At 38.0% G+C, this 24,595-nt stretch overlaps 1 protein-coding gene across 1 annotated transcript in view; it reads right to left on the reverse strand.

The window, feature by feature from the left end:
• LOC136877298 (cytochrome P450 4c3) overlaps positions 1-24,595 on the reverse strand; it is a 129,295-nt gene that overhangs the window by 70,301 nt on the left and 34,399 nt on the right. Inside the window, exons 3-6 of the mRNA XM_068225567.1 lie at positions 17,032-17,101; positions 11,133-11,259; positions 9,537-9,603; positions 6,903-7,015 (exon numbers count right to left, since the gene is read on the reverse strand). Of these exons, the coding sequence (XP_068081668.1) occupies positions 6,903-7,015; positions 9,537-9,603; positions 11,133-11,259; positions 17,032-17,101 (377 nt within the window). The remainder of the gene's footprint in view (positions 1-6,902; positions 7,016-9,536; positions 9,604-11,132; positions 11,260-17,031; positions 17,102-24,595) is intronic.

Genomic DNA, 24,595 nt, shown 5'->3' on the forward strand with positions numbered 1-24,595 from the left:
CGATGTTCTTCTCGAGTTTTCCGAACTGGTCTTCGATGTTCTTCTCAAGTTTTCCAAACTGGGCCTCGATGTTTTAGCCTGGGCCTGAATGAAGGAAGTTAACTCTTTAAGCATCACCACGGTCCTCTGGCCCTTCTTCATTTTTAAGTCCAATAGATTCAATAGTCCTGTCACACAGTTGCCAGTTGTCATATCCAGAAAGACGCACACGAGATGCTGTCAGTTGGTACAATTATTTTATTTACATTTATTTACAATTTAAACACACACATAACCTTGATCACTGCTGTCACAAAAAAAAACAAAAAAAAACACTCACATCACCAAGCTGCTACTTTAAAACAGCTGAATAACACAACACATAGAGGTTACAACCTTGGAACACATATAAAACAGTTGTCTGCTTTAAAAGCATGTCCACACGTGGTCACAAGCATAACCTTGCTACACCATGACTCTTCAACCAATAATTTCTGACAACTAACTTAACAGTAACTCTCAATAACTAACTCCACCGTCAAGATCATCTCTTTATATATATCCTGGCCAGGCTTCCAGAAAGATACGTTACAAGCAATACCGAATGGAAAATTCTAAATTCCCATGGAGGGAATTAGATATTTTTCACCAGGACCTTTGTGAAAATTCCAGAGTGCCTAATACAATGATTAAAATGTATGGAATATTCTCAATAGTTCTCGTGCCTATTAGCATTCTGGAAGTTACAGCGTGTTTCACAATTATGGATAACAATTTATATATACAGGTAAGAATAAATTATAATATTAATTCACAGGTATTTACATTCACGGAACTGATATAAATGTCTATGTACAACTCATGTTTCATGACATAACCTCACACACAATATGATCATTTGTCTACGTAAAATATAATAATACTAATACTTTCATGACATAACCTCACACACAATGCGATCGTATCATAATAATAATACAAATACTAACTGGATGTAACACTTCACAGCCATACATATAAGTAATAATAATAATAGTAGCAAAATAATAATAATAAACATGATCGTAAAATAATAATAATAATAATAATAATAATAATAATAATAATAATAATAATAATAATAATAATAATAATAATAATAATACCGAGCTCGATAGCTGCAGTCGCGTAAGTGCAGCCAGTATCCAGTAATCGGGAGATAGTAGGCTCGAGCCCCACTGTCGGTAGCCCTGAAGATGCTTTTCCGTGGTTTCCCATTTTCACACTAGGCAAATGCCGGGGCTGTACCTTAATTAAGTCCACGGCCGCTTCCTTCCATTTTGTAGGCCTTTACTCTCCCATCGTCGCCATAAGACCTATCTGTGTTGGTGCGACGTAAAGCAAATAGCAAAAAGAACAAAAACATAATAATAATAATAATAATAATAATAATAATAATAATTCGAACGATATCTGCATTAGTTACCCATGGGTGAGAAACTATTGTTTTCAGATTATACCTGTTATCGCACTTGTGCCAGCCCTTTCCTCTCCCTCACCAAAGAACCTGAATTGGTGCAATGTTAAACCACTAACAAATGTAAGTTTACATAATGAATAGGATTTTTTTCATTGTTTTATCTTTATATCTCTCATAATGAGGGGATGCCTTTCTTTGTCTTTATTTCTAATTATTGATTATTGATATGTGGCAGAGTTTGGTAAGCAGAGTTGGACAAAGACAGAATGAGCAGTTAGTGGAAATCAAGGTGTCATTTATTTTAGCTAGTTTTTTAATGTCGCACTAACACATCAAAGTTTTTTGATGACACAACAATGAGTAGGGGCTAAGATTAAGAAGGTAGCAGTCATTGCCTTAATTAAGGTACAGCCCCAACATTTGTCTGTTGTGAAAATGAGAAATCATGGACAACCATCTTCAGGGCTGCTGATGATGGGATTCGAACACACCCTCTTCCGAATGCAAGATCACAACTGCACAGCCAACTTGTTTGGTACCAAGGCATCAGACACCAATTCACTAACAAAGTAAATACTCAAATTGATATCCTGCTTGATGTGCTCTTAAAGAGGACTTTTTAGCATGTTGCAACAAGATTTGTATAGCAGACATACTCATTGTCATTATATAACAACTCTCATGTTCTTCTGGTTCCCATGCATAGATCACTTGTTTCAAATGGCTCTACTACTATTCAATCAGGATCATACCTGATCATATGTCACACATACAGTTTACGCAAGTCAGTGTGCCCTCCAAGAAGTTCATCAAATGAGTTGACCATCACAATCACTAGACCTGTCCTCCATCATGCATTTGTGGGACTGAACTAGATATTGCTGGATCCAGTCTTTCAATCAAGGGGACCACATTTACGCAACACACCACCAGGACACCATTCTGCTCAGTGATATTTGTTACCTATACAAGAGTTTCTGTGTGAGAGTTTCAACCTGTATTGCTGCTGAAGAAGGGTATATAGAGTAGAGAAACAGATTTTTGACATGCCATTCACCCTCTAAACATATATAATATGGCATTATGCAAGTGACTCTTTACAGCAGTTGTAGAACTTGAAATTTATACTAGCTGGGTCTTTTGAAGTGGATAAAAGCAAGTAGTAATGTTATTGATTTTAAATCTCAATAACTATGCTCTGTTTGTTTCTTGGAGATGACAAGGTTCTGGAATTCTATTCAGTGGGAGTTATTGACAGTTAATTTACCAACTGGAGGCTGACATACCAGTATTTGGGCACTTTCAAATACCACAGGACTGAGCTAGGATGTACTTGTGCCCAGAAAATCAACACTCTACTGTCTGAGCTACTCAGCCTGATGGATAAAATTAGTTAATAATCAGGTGGAAAACAAGAATATAAACATAATATTTAAATCATAAACCAGAAATATATTGCATCATCTGTAATTCTTCAAAATGAAAATTAATTGTTACAGCATTATTGACAGGTTCTTAGACTTAAACTGGAATGTTTGCCTGTGTTGAGGTCTATGGCATATGGATTCATGTAAATATTGCGATGCATATTGGGCAGCAACTAATCATTAAATCTGTTCTGATTCATTAATGATCTTGGGTAGGTCTTAACTCGACATAAAATTGAGAATGTTTATTCTGCAGTGCAAGTTCTCACTGGCATAACACACAAAGTAATGAGTAATGATTTAATATTTAAGTAGAAATCAATCTTAGTATGCAGAAGATTTTACATTTGAAAATTCAGACATTCTAAATGTTTTCACAATAAGTGGAACAACCATTCTAATGAATTCGATTTTTGAGCTGTCAATTTTTTCATTTTAAGACCCATTCATATTTTTTTATATCACATTGGGTGACTCATCTAGTGATGTTTTAGCCTGTATTTATTTTATACCGAGCTTGATAGCTGCAGTTGCTTAAGTGCGGCCAGTATCCAGTATTCGGGAGATAGTAGGTTTGAACCCCACTGTCGGCAGCCCTGAAAATGGTTTTCCGTGGTTTCCCATTTTCACACCAGGCAAATGCTGGGGCTGTACCTTAATTAAGGCCACGGCCGCTTCCTTCCCACTCCTAGCCCTTTCCTGTCACATCGTCGCCATAAGACCTATCTGTGTCGGTGCGACGTAAAGCAACTAGAAAAAAAAATTATTTTATCTTAAAGTATATCTTATGAATGTAAATTCTATTCATATTTTGTAATTTCAGTACATTAAATTCTAAGCCAATGTTATTTCTATGCATCTGAAAATAGCGTTATGCATCCAAAACATGTACTGTTACTTTTAATCTGATGTTTTTGCAATCTTAAATTGTGAATAAATTTGAATGTATTGACTAGCTGGAACATTAAACTAGTTTTTAAATTTATATAAGGTAATCGTCAATGATAATGAAAACCTACAACCTGCTTTCCAGTCAATGACCGGATCAGGGATGGAATGAATGATGTCCCCAACTTGCGGTGAGGATAGGAATTGTGCCGGCTGCTGAGGCCTGTCGCACTCCTCTGGGGCAATGATTAATGACTGACAGATGAAATGAAATGAAAGGATATTGGAGAGGGTTGCTGGAATGAAAGATGACAGGGAAAACCGGGGTACCCGCAGAAAAACCTGTCCCGCCTCCGCTTTGTCCAACACAACTCTCACATGGAGTGACCAGGATTTGAACCATGGTGTCCAGCGGAGAGAGGCCGATGTGCTGCCGTCTGAGCCATGGAGGCTCTATAACAAAATCGTCAATACGGAACATTATTATTATTATTTTATACACACATACATATATACAACCTGTGACAATAAAATTTGTTGAATAGTCCTGTACTATCAACATAGATGAACAATGCACGACAGTGACCTTACTGTCCTTCGAAATAGTCCCCTCCCATAACTATGCACTGTTGAGATTGGCAATACAGTCCTAGAAACTTTGCAAGAAGGCTTCCTTTGGAATGGTGTTCGAAAGCCTCGTCACGTTTCGTTGGATGTGAGGAATATTGTGAAATCTCTCTCCTTTCAAAGCGAGTTTGAATTATGGGAATAGGAAGAAGTCTGGAGGATTTAGATCTGGCGAGTATGGGGGATGTTCAAATTGCACCCCCCCCCCCTTTTGTGCCATGAACTGTTTGACAATATTGGCTGTGTGTTGGCGAGCGCTGTCATGGACAAAATACCATGAACCTTGTTGTGCGTACCCTGCGTAGACGTTTCATGAAATGGGTCAAAATTTCAATGTACTGTTCAGCATTCAACGTCATTCCCTCAGGTAGAAATTTCTTGTGAATAATGCCTTAACTATCGAAAAAGGTGATGAGCATCGTTTTGATGCGTGACTTTTCGGCTCTGACCTTTTTCCGAGGGGATCCTGGAGAATGCCATTCCATGCTTTGTCGATTTGTTTCAGGGTCGTACTTGAGACACTAGGTTTCATCCTCAGTGATGATAGTGTCGCATCCGCCGTTTCGACAAAATCCTGTGATCCTCTTAACGTGCTTGCTCCTGATCGTCAGTCAAGTGATGTGGCACAAGACGAGAACACCTTTTCCTCTTCCTTAACTTCTGGGTAACGATTTGTCGCACAGATTCAGGGTTAATCTGCAGTTCATCTGCTATCATGCGCACAGTTAATCGCCAATCATTCATGATTAATGTCCTCACCTTCTCAATGTTTTCGTCACTGACGGCGGTCGCCCATCTTCCGCTATGGAGGTTGTCAGAAACACTTTCCCGGCCTCCTCGAAAATGGGCAAACCACTTGTACACACACTTCAAGACAGTACTTGATCTTCATCAACATGTACCAGCATCACATGCGTTTCTTTCGGTGTCTTGCCAAGCTTAAAACAAAACTGTACATTGATCTTTTGATCGTTCATGTTCCTGTTCGCAGTTCAGAACCAATGCACTAAACACGCACTGTGTCAAACAGGTCTTACACGGCACACACACACAATGCTCAACTGAACAACGGTGGGAGCAGGTGGTCAAAACCTGCTGCTATGCAGTTGCAGCGTTGCGTGTTGCCAGTGTTGCCGGATCGACCATTCTGACTTCATTCACCGAACTTTATTGCCACAGGTTGTATATATATGTATATATAGGGTGTAACTAACTTATACCAACAAAAATATCAGGGATCTCTTTGTACTATCTAATGAATGATGGAGTAATCATATTGGCGGAGAAAAAATGTTTGTTTTAAGAAAATGAGGTTACTTTGTTACTTCTGGGTGCGCAATTTAAATTGATGAACTCACTGTATTTATGCCAGAGATTAGGTCGCTGCTTGCTGCTGTACTTCAGTGTAAGGGAGAGTGAGGTTGATGTTAGATGGAGACAGAGATAATGCTTGGCACAAATGCATAAATTTCCTCATTTGACTCGAACAGGGTTGCCTTTGTCTCTCAGAAGCATTATCCATAATTTACTTTTTAAACAGTCATAATACACACACACAGTACACAGTACACAGTACAAGAACATACAGTAATTAAGATACATTTGTCAGTCAAGGAATGCACCAATCGTTGCTCTTCTTGTCTGTTGGTCTAAGTAACTTATTTTATTATTTAACATGTGCGAAGATGCAATGCTGCCACTCCACAATCATGCATTCATTTATTCACATTGTAAATAGAATCAAATGATGATTGAAAGAAACAATACACCCAATGGTTTTATTGCGGTAAATGTTCAGTATGGCCCCGCCCCCTTCTACTTCATTGCACAGTTCACAACGGTGTAGTAGTGATCTTTGGGCTATGTTCAGGATCTGCTGTGTGGCATGGACGACCTGAAAAGCTGCCTGGATCTTGATACAAGTTCATCTTCTCTTTGTATGGGGTTCGAATACACTAAAGTCTTCATGAAACCTCACAAGAAAGAATTCATGGGAGTTGAGTCAGCTGACCGTGAAGGCTATTCAACTGACCAATCACAGCCTACCCATCTCCCTCGATAATGATCATTAAGTGCTGCGTGACAAGGCGAGTGAATGCGGTGGAGTTCCATCACGACACACCCACATTTGCTACTGAATACCCAGAGGAACTTCTTCTTATAATCCAGGCAGTGATTCTACCAATAAATGGTTGTATTTCTCACCATTACAGACTATAAATCTCATGTTAGATCCGGATTGACGGTTGAACTTCTTGCAAATTGTACAAAATTTTGTTGATTATCCTCCTAGCAAATACTCAACATGACATCCAATTAAGATGAAATTTTAAGTAGACATGTCTCAACCCAAATTAGGGTCATTCTCAGTAAAATATATGTAATATAATAAAAACATCTGGCACACAATATGAAGTGCTTGTTAAAAAGTTTTACTTAAAAAACATGATGAAAGTTAAAAATATGAAGTGGTGGTGGTTAAAATAGTTTTTGAGCTGGAGAATAAGATGATTTATGCTTACCTCAAACATGAAGGTATCAACTTCCTCTCGGATATCAAGATCTGTCAATTCACGCTCTTTCTCTGATATTTCAATTAACCTATCCAAAAATGCCAATTGTCTTTTCTTGTCCACTAAAATGTATCAAAACAGAAATTATTTCAAGAGAAATAAATAAATAAAGTACATAGATGATGAAAGTATACACTTAATTCCATACTTTAAATGCAAAAGCATTACTTTATTAAAATGCTTTCCATCATTGATACAACTATCTTCAGCAACAAACTCCCAAGACATGATGTCCATTAACAGTGTTATTATTGGAAAGGAAATTTGGACAATGTAGTCATATTATGAGTTAAGAATAGGGAAAGTTCATAGTGCATTTCTGTAGCTAAATGTATGGAGTGTAATGTGGTCATGAAAGCTAAATAATAAATTCTGTTAGCTCACAACAAGTGACTAGTGCATGCTCTATAATTGTGCTATTTGTTGTGGTAGACCAGTAGTTCAGATCCTTGCCTGCAGAAAAGAAATGGCTAGACTACCATAGCTCAATAGTAAATCATCTGTTTTAAAATCCAAAAGTTGGGAGTTTAGTTTCTCATCGGTGTCCTGTTGGCCATTTATGTTCTATAGGTACTTATCTCTTATGAATAAGCAATGTGTACTCGATATGACTTAATAAGATGAAAGTCTCATTTGAAGTGAAATCTCACAACTTTCTAAAAAGTGGTCATTAAATTTGGTGCTTTCATATACAGTTTTGTAACATGAAATTTAGATAACACATGGTCTTCTTAGTTTATGTTGTTTGAACACCTGACTGTAATCAACTATCATGAGGCTGATAACCTCAATGTTAATGCTCCTTAGACTGAACCATGAGAAGAAAGAAACAACAAATTGAAACAAATATTATCTTAGCATTCACCTGGTGGTGGTGGTGATTATTAATTTAAGAAGAAGTACAACTGGGCAACCATCCTCAAGTAGGATAATAATAATTACTTGTGGCTATTGCTAGCCTGGTGCAGCCCTTGTAAGGCAGACCCTCTGGCTAGGATGGGCGACATCTGCCGTGTATAGGAAATTGTGAGTTATTGTGGTGGATGATATTGTTATGTGTGTGGTGTATGAGCTGCAGGACTGTTGGGGACAGTGTAAGTACCCAGGCCCTGAGTCAAGGGAATTAGCTGTTTGCAATTAAAATCCCTCAACCTGGCTGAGAATCAAACATGGGACCCTGAGGACCAAAGGCCAAGATAGTGATTACCAGCCATGGAACCGAACAGAGTGGGACTGGAAAGGGGAAGAGCCACAGACAGAGTTTCTGTTGGCTGTTCTATTCCTTATTGAATTGTAAATTATATTACATATATTGTACAGTATTCAGTAAGAAATTCATAATATTGCATTTGGATTCTTTATTGAATTATAAATTAATTACACTAAATATTGTACAATATACAGTAAGAAATTTATTGTGTTCACTTCTTCTTGCAATGTTTTGTACCACAACAATGAACAAAGATAATGCAGAAAAAGTAGTGAAACTGGCTATATTTCTTTCTAACAGATAATTAACTTCTCTTTAAAAAAGAAACTTGAATAAATGATTGCCATAATAAATTCATAGTTTCATGGTCTGGTGGTTCGGCTCCATGGCTAAATGTTTAGCGTGCTGGCCTTTGGTCACAGGGGTCCCAGGTTCGATTCCCGGCAGGGTCGGGAATTTTAACAATCATTGGTTAATTTTGCTGGCACGGGGACTGGGTGTATGTGTCGTCTTCATCATCATTTCATCATCATCATGATGCGCAGGTCGCCTACGGTTGTCAAATCAAAAGCCCTGCAGCTGGCGAGCCGAACATGTCCTCGGACAGTCCCAGCACTAAAAGCCATACGCCATTTCATTTCATGGTCTGGGGACAATGTGATCAACATCTCAAAACAAATTAGTCAGTGTAATAATTAACTGTCATTTGTGCTATTTTGGTATAACTACAAGTAATCAAAAGCCCATATGCCACATGCCACATGCAAATAATGCTTTGGGGCCGAGTGAGTGAGTGAGTGAGTGAGTGAGTGAGTGAGTGAGTGAGTGAGTGAGTGAGTGAGTGAGTGAGTGAGTTTTTTATGGCTGGATGCCCTTTCTGAAACCAATCCTATGCAGAGGGATGTAATAATGATTGCATGTTTCTGTAGTGGTTGGTACTAGTGTGGTGTGTTGTGTTTAGATGAAGAGAAATGCACTGAGTTGAGTAGAAACACCCAGTCCCCAAGCCAGAGGAATACATAGTTAAAATCCTTAGCCTAGCTGGGAAATGAACCCACGGCCCTCTGATCTGAAGATCTGTATGCTGACCATACAGCCAAGGAGCTGGACTCAATATAGTAATATCCCAATATTATCCTTCAGTGAGTGAGAGAAAGTGACAGCAGGTTGGTCATGTCAGGTTCTAGGATTCAAATTTCATTTTCTTTGAGTGACATAGTTCCCCATGTTGAATAAGGACTCAGCACTACCGGTATGTAAATATATCAATTAAAATATTTTTGTACACAATATTTTTAAAATGTGTTTCAAAATACACCATAAATATTGGGATTACTTTGTTTGTTTCACAATCTAAAATATTGATTCCTTACCTCTTTGTTCAATAATATCAAGGTTATTCGTACAAGCAAGATAGTCAGCTCTTCGTTGTTGTATTATCTGGAAAAAAGTTATGAATTGTTATATTGTTGTTTATATCTTTTAAATATTCTCTTTAGGAAATAATAATAATAATAATAATAATAATAATAATAATAATAATAATAATAATAATAATAATAATAATAATAATAATAATAATAATAATAATCATCATCATCATCACCATCATCATCATCATCAAGGCTCACAACCTTGGTTGGTGTGAAACATTGCTGGCCCAAGTTAACAGTTTTTCAACTATCAAAAGCAGTTTCCTATCCCATTATCACCATAAGACCTATCTGTGTCAGTATGATGCAAAAAAAAAAAAAGTACTGTACTGAAACCTCTTTAAAGTTATCCTCCTATTCTGAGTTAGAGGCCAGATCAATTTGTCAGTGAGAAGGTAGATTATTGTAATATTTAAATATTATATTGCTTGAACAAGTTCTAATTACTTAGCTGTCAACATTAAGAAAAAAACTTTTAGTTATACAGACTGTCATGAGAAGCCTGATTATCTATATTTTAATAATATCACTGCAAATATCAATAGTTGAATAATTGCATTTATAGTTATGAACCATTTCATCAACAGCATTGAAAAGTTTTAATGATGAAAATATCCTCAAAATTTCCCAATATGGCCTAAGAGTTGTCTTGTGCCAGAATCAAGAAATCAGGTTCGTATTATCAAGCATTAAGTTGAGGAAGAAATAGGAAATGAGATGGTAAAATCAGTAATGATACAGAAAGGTCACACAAGTGCTGCATAGTAGATGTTTTCTTAACTATGCAGGTGTAGGAAAAGTTGTGATTTGCTGTTACAGTATGTTACAAATTTGTTCAGTTATGACTTCATTTCTGTTTACAGTATTTATATGTATCTTTGTTTGCAAGACCTAGTGTTTATAGTGCACTTTGTCTTCTGGTATGGGGTAGAACAAATTTGTTACTTCCCTTGACCTGTAATAATAATAATACTGTTATTTGCTTTACGTCCCACTAACTACTTTTTAAGGTCTTCGGAGATGCCGAGGTGCCAGAATTTAGTCCCGCAAGAGTTCTTTTACGTGCCAGTAAATCTACCGTCACGGGGCTGTCGTATTTGAGCAGCTTCAAATACCACCGGACTGAGCCAGGATCGAACCTGCCAAGTTGGGGTTAGAAGGCGAGCGCTTTAACCGTCTGAGCCACTCAGCCCAGCCCTTTGACCTGTCTGTCTGGCTTTAACAATATGAAAGTGACTAAAGTATGAGCGATGCTAGTAATGCTATTCCTTATGCAGCCAGTCCCTTTTATGAATGGTTTGAAAATGTCACTCATAGTGTCTGTTGGTACATGCATTTCAGTGGCTTTGGCAGACTGATATGCAATAGCAACCTTTGGCTTGGTGAGGAAAGTAACAGGAAACTACCTCACTCCTTTCCCTAGAGTGCCCCTTCAGTGATGCCTAGGCAATCTATGACAGCTGATGGTGGAGCTGGTGAGGATCAAATGAGCCTTCGTGCTGAATACCCCAACATGCAATATTTATATCTACTCACCTTGGATGAAAAGCCATGTAAAATGTTTAATACTTTTCTTTGTTCTCTTCCTAGAGAACTAAATTTGAAGATTGTATCATTGTAGAGCCAGATACGCAGTTGACGTTGTTGAAAAAGTTCACTTATCCTAAAATCAAAGTACAAAGTAGAAAATAAATGCTTCTTAGAATAGTTAATCAACATTGGACTATATCAATCATTTGATATAAGTAATATAAAATTAGGCTATTTTCAAGAAAATACAGTTTTTGTAACAGTTTCTCCATTAAAACTGAGTCAAATCCACTGATCTATAAGTGAAAAGGTAACTCACTGGGTGATTATGATAGGGTGACAGGATTTTAAAGGATTGTCCCTATTTTTGTAAAGTGTCCCATTGTCCCAGCAAACAATATATGGGGCGTATATTGTTCTGGTTTTCATGAGCTGTTCTGTATATTTTAAAATACCGTGTTTAAACTTTATTTATCACAAAGCTCTGACGTACTATATTTATCATTGTGTTAAGTAATTACAGTTTGTTTGTTTGTTTGTTTGGCACTAAATGTAACAAATCAGTGAGACAGACGTAGGTTAGGACAGGGCTATTCTGATCGAAATAAGAAAGACTGCTGCTACTCAGCTGCAGAGTGCATGTCAGTTGCCATTATTCTTCAGTCGAGAGCCAGCCTGCTTTGTGTTCAGTGCATTGGGTAGCGGCATCTCAATTCCGATTTGTTTGACACCAATTGGACATAACCCTTTGCAAGGTAAGTAGCACACTGCTCATTATAGCCTCTGAATTAGGTGCCAGTCATATATCATAAGGTCTAGCGTGGTGATTATCAAACATTCAAACTTACCCTTACTCCATGCTTGTTGTCTAAGGATTCTAGTTCACATTCCTGCCACAGATAGCTGCACTTGTCAAACACGTTTCCAGTGAGGTGGAAAAAACAAAAGTGGGGCAGTTCCAACCAAAATTTTAGGGTAAATACGATTACTGAAAATAAAGCAGACTGACAAGAGGAAAGAAAGCATAGCACTATAACTCCTGCTTGAAATGACTAATAGATTATAGCCTATGCCTATAAAAAACTGGTAATACAAATTGTTATGAATATTTTAAAAACGTGATGTTTTCTACTGAAGCGTCCTTAGCACAATATTTAATTCAGACATTGGTCACCTGTCTTACTTTAAATGTTATTAAATTATTTTTCTCTTACATAAAAGACTCTTGCTAGCAACAGAAATACAATTCTTCTTTCTTTCTTTCTTTCTTTCTTTCTTTCTTTCTTTCTTTCTTTCTTTCTTTCTTAATCCGTTTACCCTCTAGGGTTGGTTTTTCCCTCAGACTCAGCGATGGATCTCACCTCTACTGCCTCAAAGGCAGTGTTGTGGAGTGTGAGTCTTTGGGTCAGGGGATACAACTGGACAGGAGGACCAGTGCCTCGTCCAGGTGGCCTCACCTGCTTTGCTGAACAGGGGCCTTGTGGGGGGATAGGAAGAATGGAAGGGATAGACAAGGAAGAGGGAAGGAAGCGGCCGTGGCCTTAAGTTAGGTACTAGGCCTATCCCGGGATTTGCCTGGAAGAGAAATGGGAAACCATGGAAAACCACTTCAAGGATGATTAAGGAGGGAATTGAAACCCCCTCCTACTCAGTTGACCTCCCGAGGCTGAGTGGACCCCGTTCCAACCATTGTACCACTTTTCAGATTTCATGGCAGAGCCGGAAATTGAACCCGGACCTTTGGGGTTGACAGCTAATCACACTAACCACTACACCACAGAGGCAGACGAAATACAATTCTTAAATAATTTTATTATGATAAATATAATAACTAGATAGGAATTTTTCATTCAGTGTAGGCACACATTTTAGTAGTTGTTGAACTAGGTCTACTTTCTGTGTTACAGATGGTAAGAACATACAAGAGAAAGACCGCCCATATAAATGGTCTGAACAGAATATTTTGCAGGCCATTAGCAGTATACTGAGGGGAGATATTGGGATCCGAGCAGCTGCCCTATACAACCCTTCAGGATCGGATCCAAAAGGCACGAGTTTGACAGGTGTTACAAACAGCTGATGACAATAGGCCTATTTATAAATCAGTGGGACGACCCTGTGTTTTCAGTTTTGACAAAGAAAAAGTGCTTTGTGACAGGTTGATGAATCTTGCAACAGAGGTTTTGGTCTGACTCCCATGCAAGTGCACAGTGCAGCCTATATTTATGCGGAGAGGAAAGGCATTAATGTCCCTTAGAGCAGAAACATTAAAAAATTGGCCGGAAAGGACTGGTTCACAAATTTCATGAAGAGAAATCCACAGATATCTCTGAGAAAGCCCAAGGGCTTATCCAAGGCTAGAGCTGCCTCAATGAATGACAAGGACGTTGAAATGTTTTACAACATTTACGCTAATTTGTGTGATGAGCTGGGATTTCTTCAATGTCCAGAAAAAATATACAATGGCAATGAGACAGGATTTCTAATGAATAATAAACCACCTAAAATAGTGTGTGAAAAGGGAAAATGTGAAGTTGTCAAACTTACCAGCATTGAACGTGGTGAAAATGTTTTTGATTCCGAGAAGCCTACCAAGATAATTTGCCTGCAAGTGCTGTAGCAGAAATGTCGGATTCTGGATACAACAATGAGGACCTATTTCTGAAAAGACTTGAACATTTTCAGAAGCACAGATCTCCAGGAAAATGTCTGCTAATTTTAGACGGCCATGCATCTCACTACTCAATGAAATAAACTTCTGTTCAGAAAATGCAATTGAACTCTTGTGTTTGCCTTCACATACAACACATGTCTTTCAGCCTCTAGGTCACACCCTATTCAAACCACTGAAGGCATTTTATCATCAAGAAGCGACTGCATTCATTCACAACCATCCAAATGCATCCATAACTAAAACTGATTTTGAAAAGCTGTTCACAGCAGCATGGAACAAAGCTCCATCACATGGAAAAGCTACAAAAGGGTTTCAGTGTACCGGTATTTATCCATACAATCCTAACATCATACCATCACAAAGTTTCTACCATCAGCAGCCTTCCAAGCTGAATCATCTTCTTCTGCAGTTCATTCAGAATTAGTTCCCAATCTATCGACTCCTTCACCATCTGGCCATTCTAATCTCTACAAAGCATCTTCACCATCTCCTAGCATGACGACATTACATGTAGCAGATACAGCTTAAAAACCTCATATTTTGTCCCGTATTGGCTCAACACAACTAAGGTTAAGTTATAAGGAGATTCCCATCTTCCAACACTTGTCTTCACTTTCCTTTCCAGGAGAAATGTCATTGTCAACCTGTTGACTTGGAAGCCGAACAGAAAACAGCAGGTCTGTCACCTCACTTCAGAGAAAAATCTCTCCGAAACTCCTGAAAAGATGAGAAATGGAAATGAGCTCTTCAAGATCGAGGTCGACAATGACATTTCTCCTGGAAAGAAAAGTAAAGAAATGGAAGATGAAGAGAATGTCCCTTGTGGGTTTGGTGGAATTAAGTGGAGCCAGTCTGCCAGCAGAGGTGATTGGATCCAGTGTCAAAAGTGCAAAGTGTGGTTTCATGAATTTTGTGTTGGAGCTGTCGGTAGAAAGCAGTTCGTGTTTAGAAAATGTATGTGATTGAAATTGCTCCATGCCTGATCGCAATTGCCTCACATTTTTGACTGAATAAACATTACACCATTAAATGCAGAACAATACATGTACAAAGAACTTGTAGTTGTTTAACCGAATACTGTATGCTAATGTAGAATATGATAGTTTTTCTCTCCCTACAGCAAATGATAAAGTGATAAGAAAATACTGAATATGGTTTTTTTTAAACTTTTCTTTGAAGTGATTGGAATAGCCCCCTCCTACCTTATATAAAATGTAAAAATGGCAAGTTATAATTCAGCATAGTGAACATTGTTTTGACATAAATATGTCTTATGGCTAGGAGTCATCCGAAAATTTATGTAACGCGACAAAGTGTTAGTTGTTACTTTAGATATTGGTCACCAAAGATGCTGCGGCCGTGGATTTGTGTAAATAGAGTGTGTTGAAGTAGAAAGTGTACCGTAAGTGACGTCACATTAGTCGTTACCGTAGGCCTTGGACGCCAAAGATGTTCTGTGAAGTGATGGAAATAAATCATTCGTTATTAATATTTCAGTTTCATTTACTGAAATACATAATCTCCTTAATTTGACATTGCCATGGTTACGGATGGTCATTTCTTCGTCCGATTCCTAGAGCAGGGTAGTATGATGCCAATATCTCCATAATGGTTAGTTTCAGGCTCTTAAAACGTGAGGCTTAAAGTAAGCTTTGTCTCGTCCTTGTACATCAAATTTGATATTCCGTCTATAGTAGCCTATGTTAATGTGCCAAAGGGCCTAAATCTAGGGAATATAGAGGGATGTTAAAATCTCTTGTAGATTAGGTTACCCGCAGGGTCCTAAAATGTAAGTATACAAAATTTGGTTCAGATTGGTGGAACGGTATGGATTTGTATAAGGAACAGATGACAGGTGGAGAGATAAACAGATTTATAGGTATATATAGATGGATAGATAGATGTTTCTGATGTAAGGTGCATGTTGGAGAGTTTTGATGATAATGAAAGGTCACTTTTCCTAATGCCATTCACAATCAAATTTAAATTTCTACTTTAATGGCAGGCTCACTTGCCTACTATCACTCATGATCAAGTTGGGGAGTTTTCATTATAATGACAGGCCCCTTCTCCTAATGCCAGTAACAATCAAATTGGGGAGTTTTAATTATAATGACAGCCACACTTACCTACCACCAGTCAAAATTGAGATTGGAAGTTTTGATTACAATGGCAGGCCTCCTTGCATACTATAAAATATATGTGTAAAAATTACAAATGTTGCCTACAATCAAGAAATGTAGCTCTGTCTGATGTATAAGGGATCAAGATACGAAAAAACATCATAGGACCAAAGTTGTAGATCTCTCCAAATTGATGGAAGTAGAAGAGAAATACAGTAAAAAGATACACATTAAGGGTGGCAATGTGAAATAATGGGCCATACTCCATGGTACTTTTGAAATATAAACAGCCACCCTTAGTACTTTTCGAAGACGATTGTTACCTCTAATGGTATTCCACAAATATCTCGCAGAGTGGAAAATTGATGTTTCTATCACCTTCTACATAACGAACAACCACAAGTTTACAGGAATGATGACGAAAATGGCATTATGTTATTTCCTGCTGGCAAGCAGCTAGAGACATTGCCATGGTAACTAGTAGATTCATTGTTGGTCTGGGAGGGTGTCAGTCACTCAACAAAAAGCATGAAACCTACAGCAGATAGTACATTTCTCTGTCATTTGAAGAGTATGGTTATAGATTCCTTTAGGGAACCTGAATTATTTGTCCCGAATGAGTAAATTTATAATACCAATGAGTTAGCCTGAAAATTTATAATGTCCAATAATGGACCCATTATATCCGTATTTGAAGAGTAAGCAAAATTATGTAGATAACAAAAATTATTTAAAATGAAGGGATGTTTCATTTATATAGTCTACAGACTTTACTGAAAATTATCAAATAACTCCCTATAAACCCCCAGTCTGTTCCATGATTTTTAAATTATATGCATATTAAAACCTGGTCCTGGATGAGTATACAGTACTCTTAATATGAAGTTTCATCAAGATCTAACCAGCTGCTTCATCGTGATGATGGAACAGACAGACGAACAGAAAAAAAAAGCCAAAACCACTGATACGGTCTAGAGTTGACCTAAAACGGATAAATACCCTGAAAAATTGTCAAAATAAATGAAATTACAGACAGCAGACTCCCCTACAACTTTATTTATATAGATTAAAACCCCGTGTCCTAATGTAAGGACTCACTTCTACTCACCTCTGAACTGCTCTGACATATTCCACCTCCTTGCCTTTTTGTGCATTGATGTTGGCGCCCATTGCACTTTCTGAAATAAGAATAAAAGATATTCTTTATCATTTTATAAAAGTAGTGTTGTTATATACATACATGTAAACAAGGAACTACTGAAGATAGTACAGGTGTATGCTCCACAGACAGGATGTAGCGTAAAAGAAAAAGAGGAGTTCCTCAATGAACTGGAAACACATATTATTGGAGATGGGATCATGATAATGGGAGATCTGAATGCCCATGTGGGAACTGATAGAATGGGATATGAGAATGTTCTGGGCCCACATGGGTATGGCGATAGAAATGAAGATGGAGAGAAACAGTTGGATTTTTGTATCAGAAGTAACCTGATAATAAAGAACACATGGTTTATGAAGAGGAATAGCCATAAGATCAGCCGATATTGTTGGGATGGACAGTATGGAACACCCATCGATTTTATAATAACAGACCGAGAATGGGGAAGATACGTCATGAATACGAAGATAATCCCCAGTGAAAGTATCAAAGGTGATCATAGATTACTAATTGTGGAATTTAAACAAGTAAAAATCCCTAAAATTGTATTGAAGAAGAAACCAAAGATCAGGATTTGGGAATTGGAGGAGGAGGATAAAAGAATGGCATTTCTAGATTGTATAAAAAGAAAGTTGCCTAACACAGAAATATGAAGTGAAGAAGAAGAGTGCGACAATTTAAGACAGACATTTGTGGAAGCAGTAATTGAGGTATGTGGAAAAACAAAAGCATAGGTTAAGGTAAAGGAGACACGGTGGTTGAAAGACAAAATAAAAAAAGGAATAAAAGAAAGGAACAAGGTGAAGAAAGAAATGGATAAGGAAAAACAAAAAAAACACATCAGAGGGAATGAGAATAAGATAGAAGGTTACAGGCGGAAAAGTTTGAAACTACAAGTAAAGCAAAGTATCAAGGAAGAATAGGAGAAATGTTGGGGAGAGTTTACCAACAAAATTGAGCAAGATAGTTGAGGAAATCAGAAACTATTATACAGAGTAATAAAATTGAAAAGAATAAATGAAAAAATCAAGGCATTAGAGAGAGAAGATGGATCCATAGTACATGACGAAAAGGGTCTTCAAAAGGTGATGGCAAAGTATTTTGAAAAATTTTATAATGAGGATGACTGCCCGGAGGAAGAAGGAGATAAGAAAATGGAAATAATATATGGAGAAAAAAAAAAAGAACCCAATAACATGGTTGGAACTTGAAAGGGCAGTGAAAGCAATGACCAAAAATAAAGCAACTGGAAAAGACAAATTCAATGCTGATATGATTAAGGCAGCAGGAAGCATTGGACTACAGTGGCTATACAGAGCCCTCAATGCCAAATGGAAGGATGAAAAGATACCTGAAGATTGGCAACAAGGAAGCATTGTGTAACTGTTCGCTCTCCTAATCTTCACACTTGAGGAGACGAAAGTTAATAGCTGGGGACATATGAATATAAATATAAACTATATGTGGCTTGCCCGCAAATTGCCACGCAAATAGCATCAATCATCACTCCATGGTTTGCCATTCCTCTATGTAATGTTTGGGCGCCGGCTTTGCAGTTTTAAACGAAACTGTACAGCAAAATTTATATTTACTAGCATAGAGACTTAAATCACAGGGGCAGGGGTAGGTAGGACTTTAAATAATTAACCATTAAGTATCACTTTGAGAAAGAAAATTAACGCAATATCTGGTCAAATGAATTTATTAAACAAAAAAAATGAGATGAGTCAGAAAAGTACCTTTTAGCTTGGAGGGAATTAAGAATTTAACGTTACTGTAATTTACTGTTGCTTGCAGTGTCTAATTGTGGCTCACCAATTGTAGCTTCCTTTGAGGTCATCTGTATTCCGTGGTTACTCGTTCCCCTTTTCTCGTTGCAGATTGGCTCCATGAACATCCTTCCTTCCTTCTGCGATATGGTTTGGGCTATCTGGACTAGCACTCCCTAATTGCCTAGTCTTTAAATTAGACATTGGTCCTATGCTTGTGAAAATTGATCACTGTTGATCGTATGAGGAGAAAATTCAGTGTTGTGAATTTTTCCATGTTATCAGAAATCTTAATCCAACTTAGCTATTCTCCTGATATAATACAGACTTGTACCCAGTACTGTGGACTTGAACTAACGTAGTTCTTCGTCCAGAATAATTATAGAATATATCACAAGCCGTATGCTTGTTTCGTCTCACCCTGATCCGTACTGTGTCTTGAAGCCACAACTCACTGTCCCGAAAATGATTGTGTCTCGAAGCGACCACTCACTGTCTCAAAAATAAGTTGTAGTTGTGTGTTGAGGATTGCTCTGCGCAAGATAATATACAGGAGCTCTCCCCACTCTTGGTAACAGCTGCATACCCAGTCTCTTTACAACATAGCATCGGATTTGTTGATCTCATATCATATCTTCCCTCTCTTCGTTCTTCACAGGTAACCAGTAGGCGTGGCGACGAAGTAGTCGGTAGCTTGCGCTAGCCTTGCGCATGGGTCACTGTATAATACAGTACTCATGAGTTAAACCCAATGACTCATCATAAATTCCCTGCTTCAAGAATAACTTTTCCGTGTATACAAAATGAGATGAAATGACACAAACTCTGTCTAAACATATTGACCATATTTACAGTACATAATGAATTCCTGTCTTATAATTTAAATAATAAATGATGTTCTAATATATACAATATGATTCCAAAAGCCTTATTTACAATTGATTGAAGTTAAATAAATATGTCTTTATGAATAATTGCCGATGGCGGATAATTTTGATATCGAGTGATATAATGTAATAGGACTGTACAATAAATTAGTATGGTTGGAGAAGCCTGGACAGTTACAATTGTACCACTGTTCAGAAAAGGAAATAGGAAGAAATGTGAAAATTATAGAGGTATAACCCTATTATCACATGGGCTAAAAATAATGGAGAAAGTCATAGACAAAAGACTGAGGGATATAATAGAAACACAGTTAGAGGAAAAACAATATGGCTTTGACCGAATAGATCAACAATAGACTTGATATTTACAGTACGAACGATAATGGAAAAACATCTGGAAAGGAACAAGGAAATCATATTCATATTTTTGGATTTGGAAAAAGCTTATGATATAGTTATGAGAAAACATGTATTGGTATGCCTACTGAAAAGGAATGTACCAAAATCATTAATTAACAAGATTAAAATGTTGTATCATTATAGTAAAAGCAGTGTACAAGTGGGGAGTGTTGACTCTGAAACATTTTATACAAAAAAAAAGTCTCAAGCAAGGAAGTGCACTGTCGCCATTATTGTTTATTATATTGATGGATGAAATCATAAAATGTGTAAAACAAAGTATCAGTAGTGATGTAGTGAATGCTTTGGTATTTGCAGATGATGTGGTGATTTGGGGAAAGGGAGAAAAGGAAGTACAAAGGAGACTAGACATTTGGAATTAAAATTTGAAGGAGTTTGGAATGGTAATTAGTAAAAAGAAAACTGTAGTCATGCACTGTGGAAAAGAGAAAAAGAGAAGCCAAGTGAACATAGATGGAGAACGATTAGAGAATGTAGAACAGTTTACATATCTGGGTAGCATTATTAATGGAAGTAATGAAATCAACCCTGAAATTAATAACAGACTAAGCAAAGGTACAACATTTTATCACCAAGTCAGAGAGCTTCTATGGGATGACAATATACCCTAGAGAATGAAATTAACATTATATAAACAGTATTTCACACCAATTGTAACATACAAACTAGAAACACTGGTAACTAATAAGAGACAAGATAGTAAGATCCAAGCAGTAGAAATGAAATTTTTAAGAACACTGGTTAAAAAGGCAAGAAGAGATAGAATTAAAAATATTAAAATCAGAGAAGAGCTGAATATAGAACCGTTAGCACAGAAGATACAGAAAGCAAGACTGAGATGGTTTGGACATGTAAAAAGAATGGGAAAGGAACGGGTAGCAAGAAGGGAATTGGAAAGAGAAGTTAAGGGAAAGAGACCAGTAGGAAGACTGAAAAGAAGGTGGATGGATCAGATTTGGAAGGACATTAGAGAAGCTGGATTGGATGTGGCAGAAGTAATGGAGCAGGAAAAGTGGAAGGACAGAAAGGAGTGGAGGAGGCTTGTAAACCACACCCGGGCGACTGGAGTGGGACACTGATGATGATGATGATGATGATGATGAGTGTTGCTATATTTCTTCTTAGCCAATAAATGACAACATAGAGTTGAAATATAAAATTTATTTTTCTGATACCAAGACTAACTAGTAGAAATTAGCATAAACCCTGTCTATTCCCTCTCAACCCACTTCGCTGGCAAGTACGGTAAGTTTGTCCTGTCAGTTCTGATTCAAGCAAGTTGTACTCGCACATCCAACCTGCACAGTTGCACATAAAGAACTTAACTGGGGATGTGGAGTATTGTTTAGTCTTAATGCTTGCTTGTTGTTTAAAGGGGCCTAACATCTAAGATCATTGGCCCCGTTTAGTCTTGCTTACATAGTGGATTACATAAAGAAAGCATGGGAATAACTAGAGAGGGATAAGTAGAAAATCTTATGAGTGGAGTCTGAGAGGAATGTATACGTTTATAACGTTTAAAACCAATAGTGGAAAATGTTTCTTCCAATATCGTTTGCTGCAGCCCAACTAATGTACATACGGTTATAGGGGTGCTATTCCCCTGCAGGCATACAGTATCCTACTAATGTGTGTTTCAGACAGGAAACAAGGGATCTGGCAATATCTCCTTAGGGGACTAATTTCTAAGTTAAGTCATATAAGTTACACATAGATAGGCGGAACAAAAAAAAAAAAAGAACACAAAACAGGACAAACATAGCAAATACACTTTAATGTAATGTAATTCAAGCATACAACTAAATAAACTCAGAGACAAGATAGATACTACAGATAAATTGGTTTGTTTAGATACATCATTGTTTCGGATGTGAAATATACAGTGTTATTCAGCAACCCCTTCCAATATCGTTTGCTGAAGCTGAACTAATGTACACACGGTTATAGGGGTGCTATTCCCCTGCAGGCATACAGTATCTTACTAATGTTTGGTGAGCATATTTTGCACACGATTCTGAACCCTAGCAAAATGTTATATCATCCGTTCGCAAATAATGACACCTTGAAATCATGTAGCAACGTCCTTTTACCATGTAACTATGTTAATGTGTCGTGCCTTGTGACCAGGTGTAACGAAGAGGGGAATCAATGCATAAAACTAGGTAACAGTGCAGTAATTAATGCCTTAAACACCAAACCGGATGGCGTATGTTCTCTGCTCTCGTCGTTCTACCAGCGTGTTTCCAGCAGTGTAGCATAGCAGTTGTGGTTAGGCGTTCGCCTAGCAGTCAGTGGAATGTGCCAGCAGCGGTTCAAAGCCTGCATCGTTCAAATATTTTTTTTTAACGGTATGATGTTTGAATACATAAACACAGGCCCACATTTGCCAGATTCAAACAGTAGAATGACACTGCTATTCATCTTGTGCCCTACGCATACTCCGCTGGTTAGGGCCTGAATATACTGTAATCTCTACTGTCATTCGACATGTTTTCCACAGAGGAATACATTGACATGCTCCTCATGCATGCGAGGCACTACATCTGTACCAGGCATAGTATACCAACAGGTGACACCCGACTGCTACGACATTCCGCCATATTGAAAGACGCCTAAGGACAACAGGCGTGATTTCCAACCAGCCAACAGTCCACGATAGGCCCGTTACATCGGGTGAAACAGAAGAGGTGGTTCTGGAGGCAGCTCGTAATAATCCACACATCAGTACAAGGGCGACTGCACGACAGGTGAACACCAGCCAGCTCTCCGTCTGGCAAATACTGCATGAACATAAATTTCACCCATATCATCTTGAGCTACACCAAGAGCTACATGGGCAGGATTTCGAAGCTTGAATGGAGTTCTGTCATTGCAAGTTATGAATCTCATTCCGTATTGACGGTTATCACTTTACAAAAGAAAATATTTATAAAATCCTCCTATCAATACAAGTCAAGTCATCTGTTAGATGAAGCAAAGTCTATACATGTTTCAGTCTAATCTTAAGGCCATCCTCAGTAGTAAAATAATGATTACATAATATACAAAGAAATTAAATCATTGTAATCATTGTTTTACTACTGAAGATGGCCTTGAGATTAGGCTGAAACATGTATAGACTTTGCTTCATCTAACAGATGACTTGACTTGTATTGATAGGAGGATTTTATAAATATTTTCTTTTGTAAAGTGGAGTTCTGTCGGTGGCTATTAGGCAGGCTGGACAATAATGCAGCATTCGTATTGCATATCTTGTTCTCAGACGAATCATGCTTCCACAATAATGGGAACGTCAATCGCCAAAATCTGCACTGTTGGAGTTTGGACAATCTCACTGGGTGTGACAGGCGGCCCATCATGTACGATGGGGAGTGAATGCTTAGTGTGGTATCTTGGGGGTTCACCTCATTGGACATTATTTCTTTGAGGGCCATTGGATGGGCCCACTCTACCTGCAATTTCTGGGTCAGGAACTTCCACTGCTGCTGGAGGATGTGCCCTTGCACGACTGTTTGACAATGTGGTTGCAACAGGATGGACCTCCACCACATTTGACTTTACCCATTCATAACCGTCTGAACGAGGAACTACCAGCGAAATGGATAGGACGAGGATGCCCTGTTTCTTGGCCCACCAGATCACCAGATTTAATGCCATAAGACTTCTTCTTGTGGGGACATTTGAAGAAGTTCGTTTACACTCAAGCGCCGGAAAACCCCGACCAGCTCTGGCCACTCATCATGGTCACCTGCCAAGTAATTACACCTGGAATGCTTCAGCGCACAAGACGATCTATTGGACACCGGGCCCGAATGTGCATAAACCAAAATGGTCATCACATTGAGCATTTGCTGAAATAAAACATTGTCAGGGCAGTTGTGTTTCTATTATTTCCGATCTGTATGTGTCCGGCCTGCTAACTAATCGGCCCTTCTTAGGGCCACAAACACATTCATTTACACACAATTTGCATGAAAGCAGGTACTGAACTTAGGTTGCGTGCGGTACGTATTAAACAAATATTACAAAAATTTGTAATCTCACCCCAGACTTGAACCTCCCACCTGACATGCAAGCCCGCTTCGCCACGCCTTTACCAACTACACTACGGTTGTGTATGGCATACTGGGCAGCTTATAGCAAGTATTATGTTTACTGTGGTCACAGTATCAATTTAGTGTTTCGCCTGCATGTCAGGTTCATATGATCTAGAAGGTACACGCATGTCTTCCAGTGTTTAATACAAGTATAACATTATGGCATCCTATCATGGTGAGGCGGTAAATACCAAGATATCTGGTTGTGGTGTCTGAGCATACCAGCAGGGCAGATGTTTTCAGGACGGAATGAATATTGTGGTTTGCATAAAACTACAGTGGAAGGGGTGGCTGAATCACACTGTATAGGCCTAGTATATTACACTTTGTATTATGA

The sequence above is a fragment of the Anabrus simplex genome, chromosome 1, assembly GCF_040414725.1.
Source record: "Anabrus simplex isolate iqAnaSimp1 chromosome 1, ASM4041472v1, whole genome shotgun sequence".
NCBI lineage: Eukaryota > Metazoa > Arthropoda > Insecta > Orthoptera > Tettigoniidae > Anabrus > Anabrus simplex.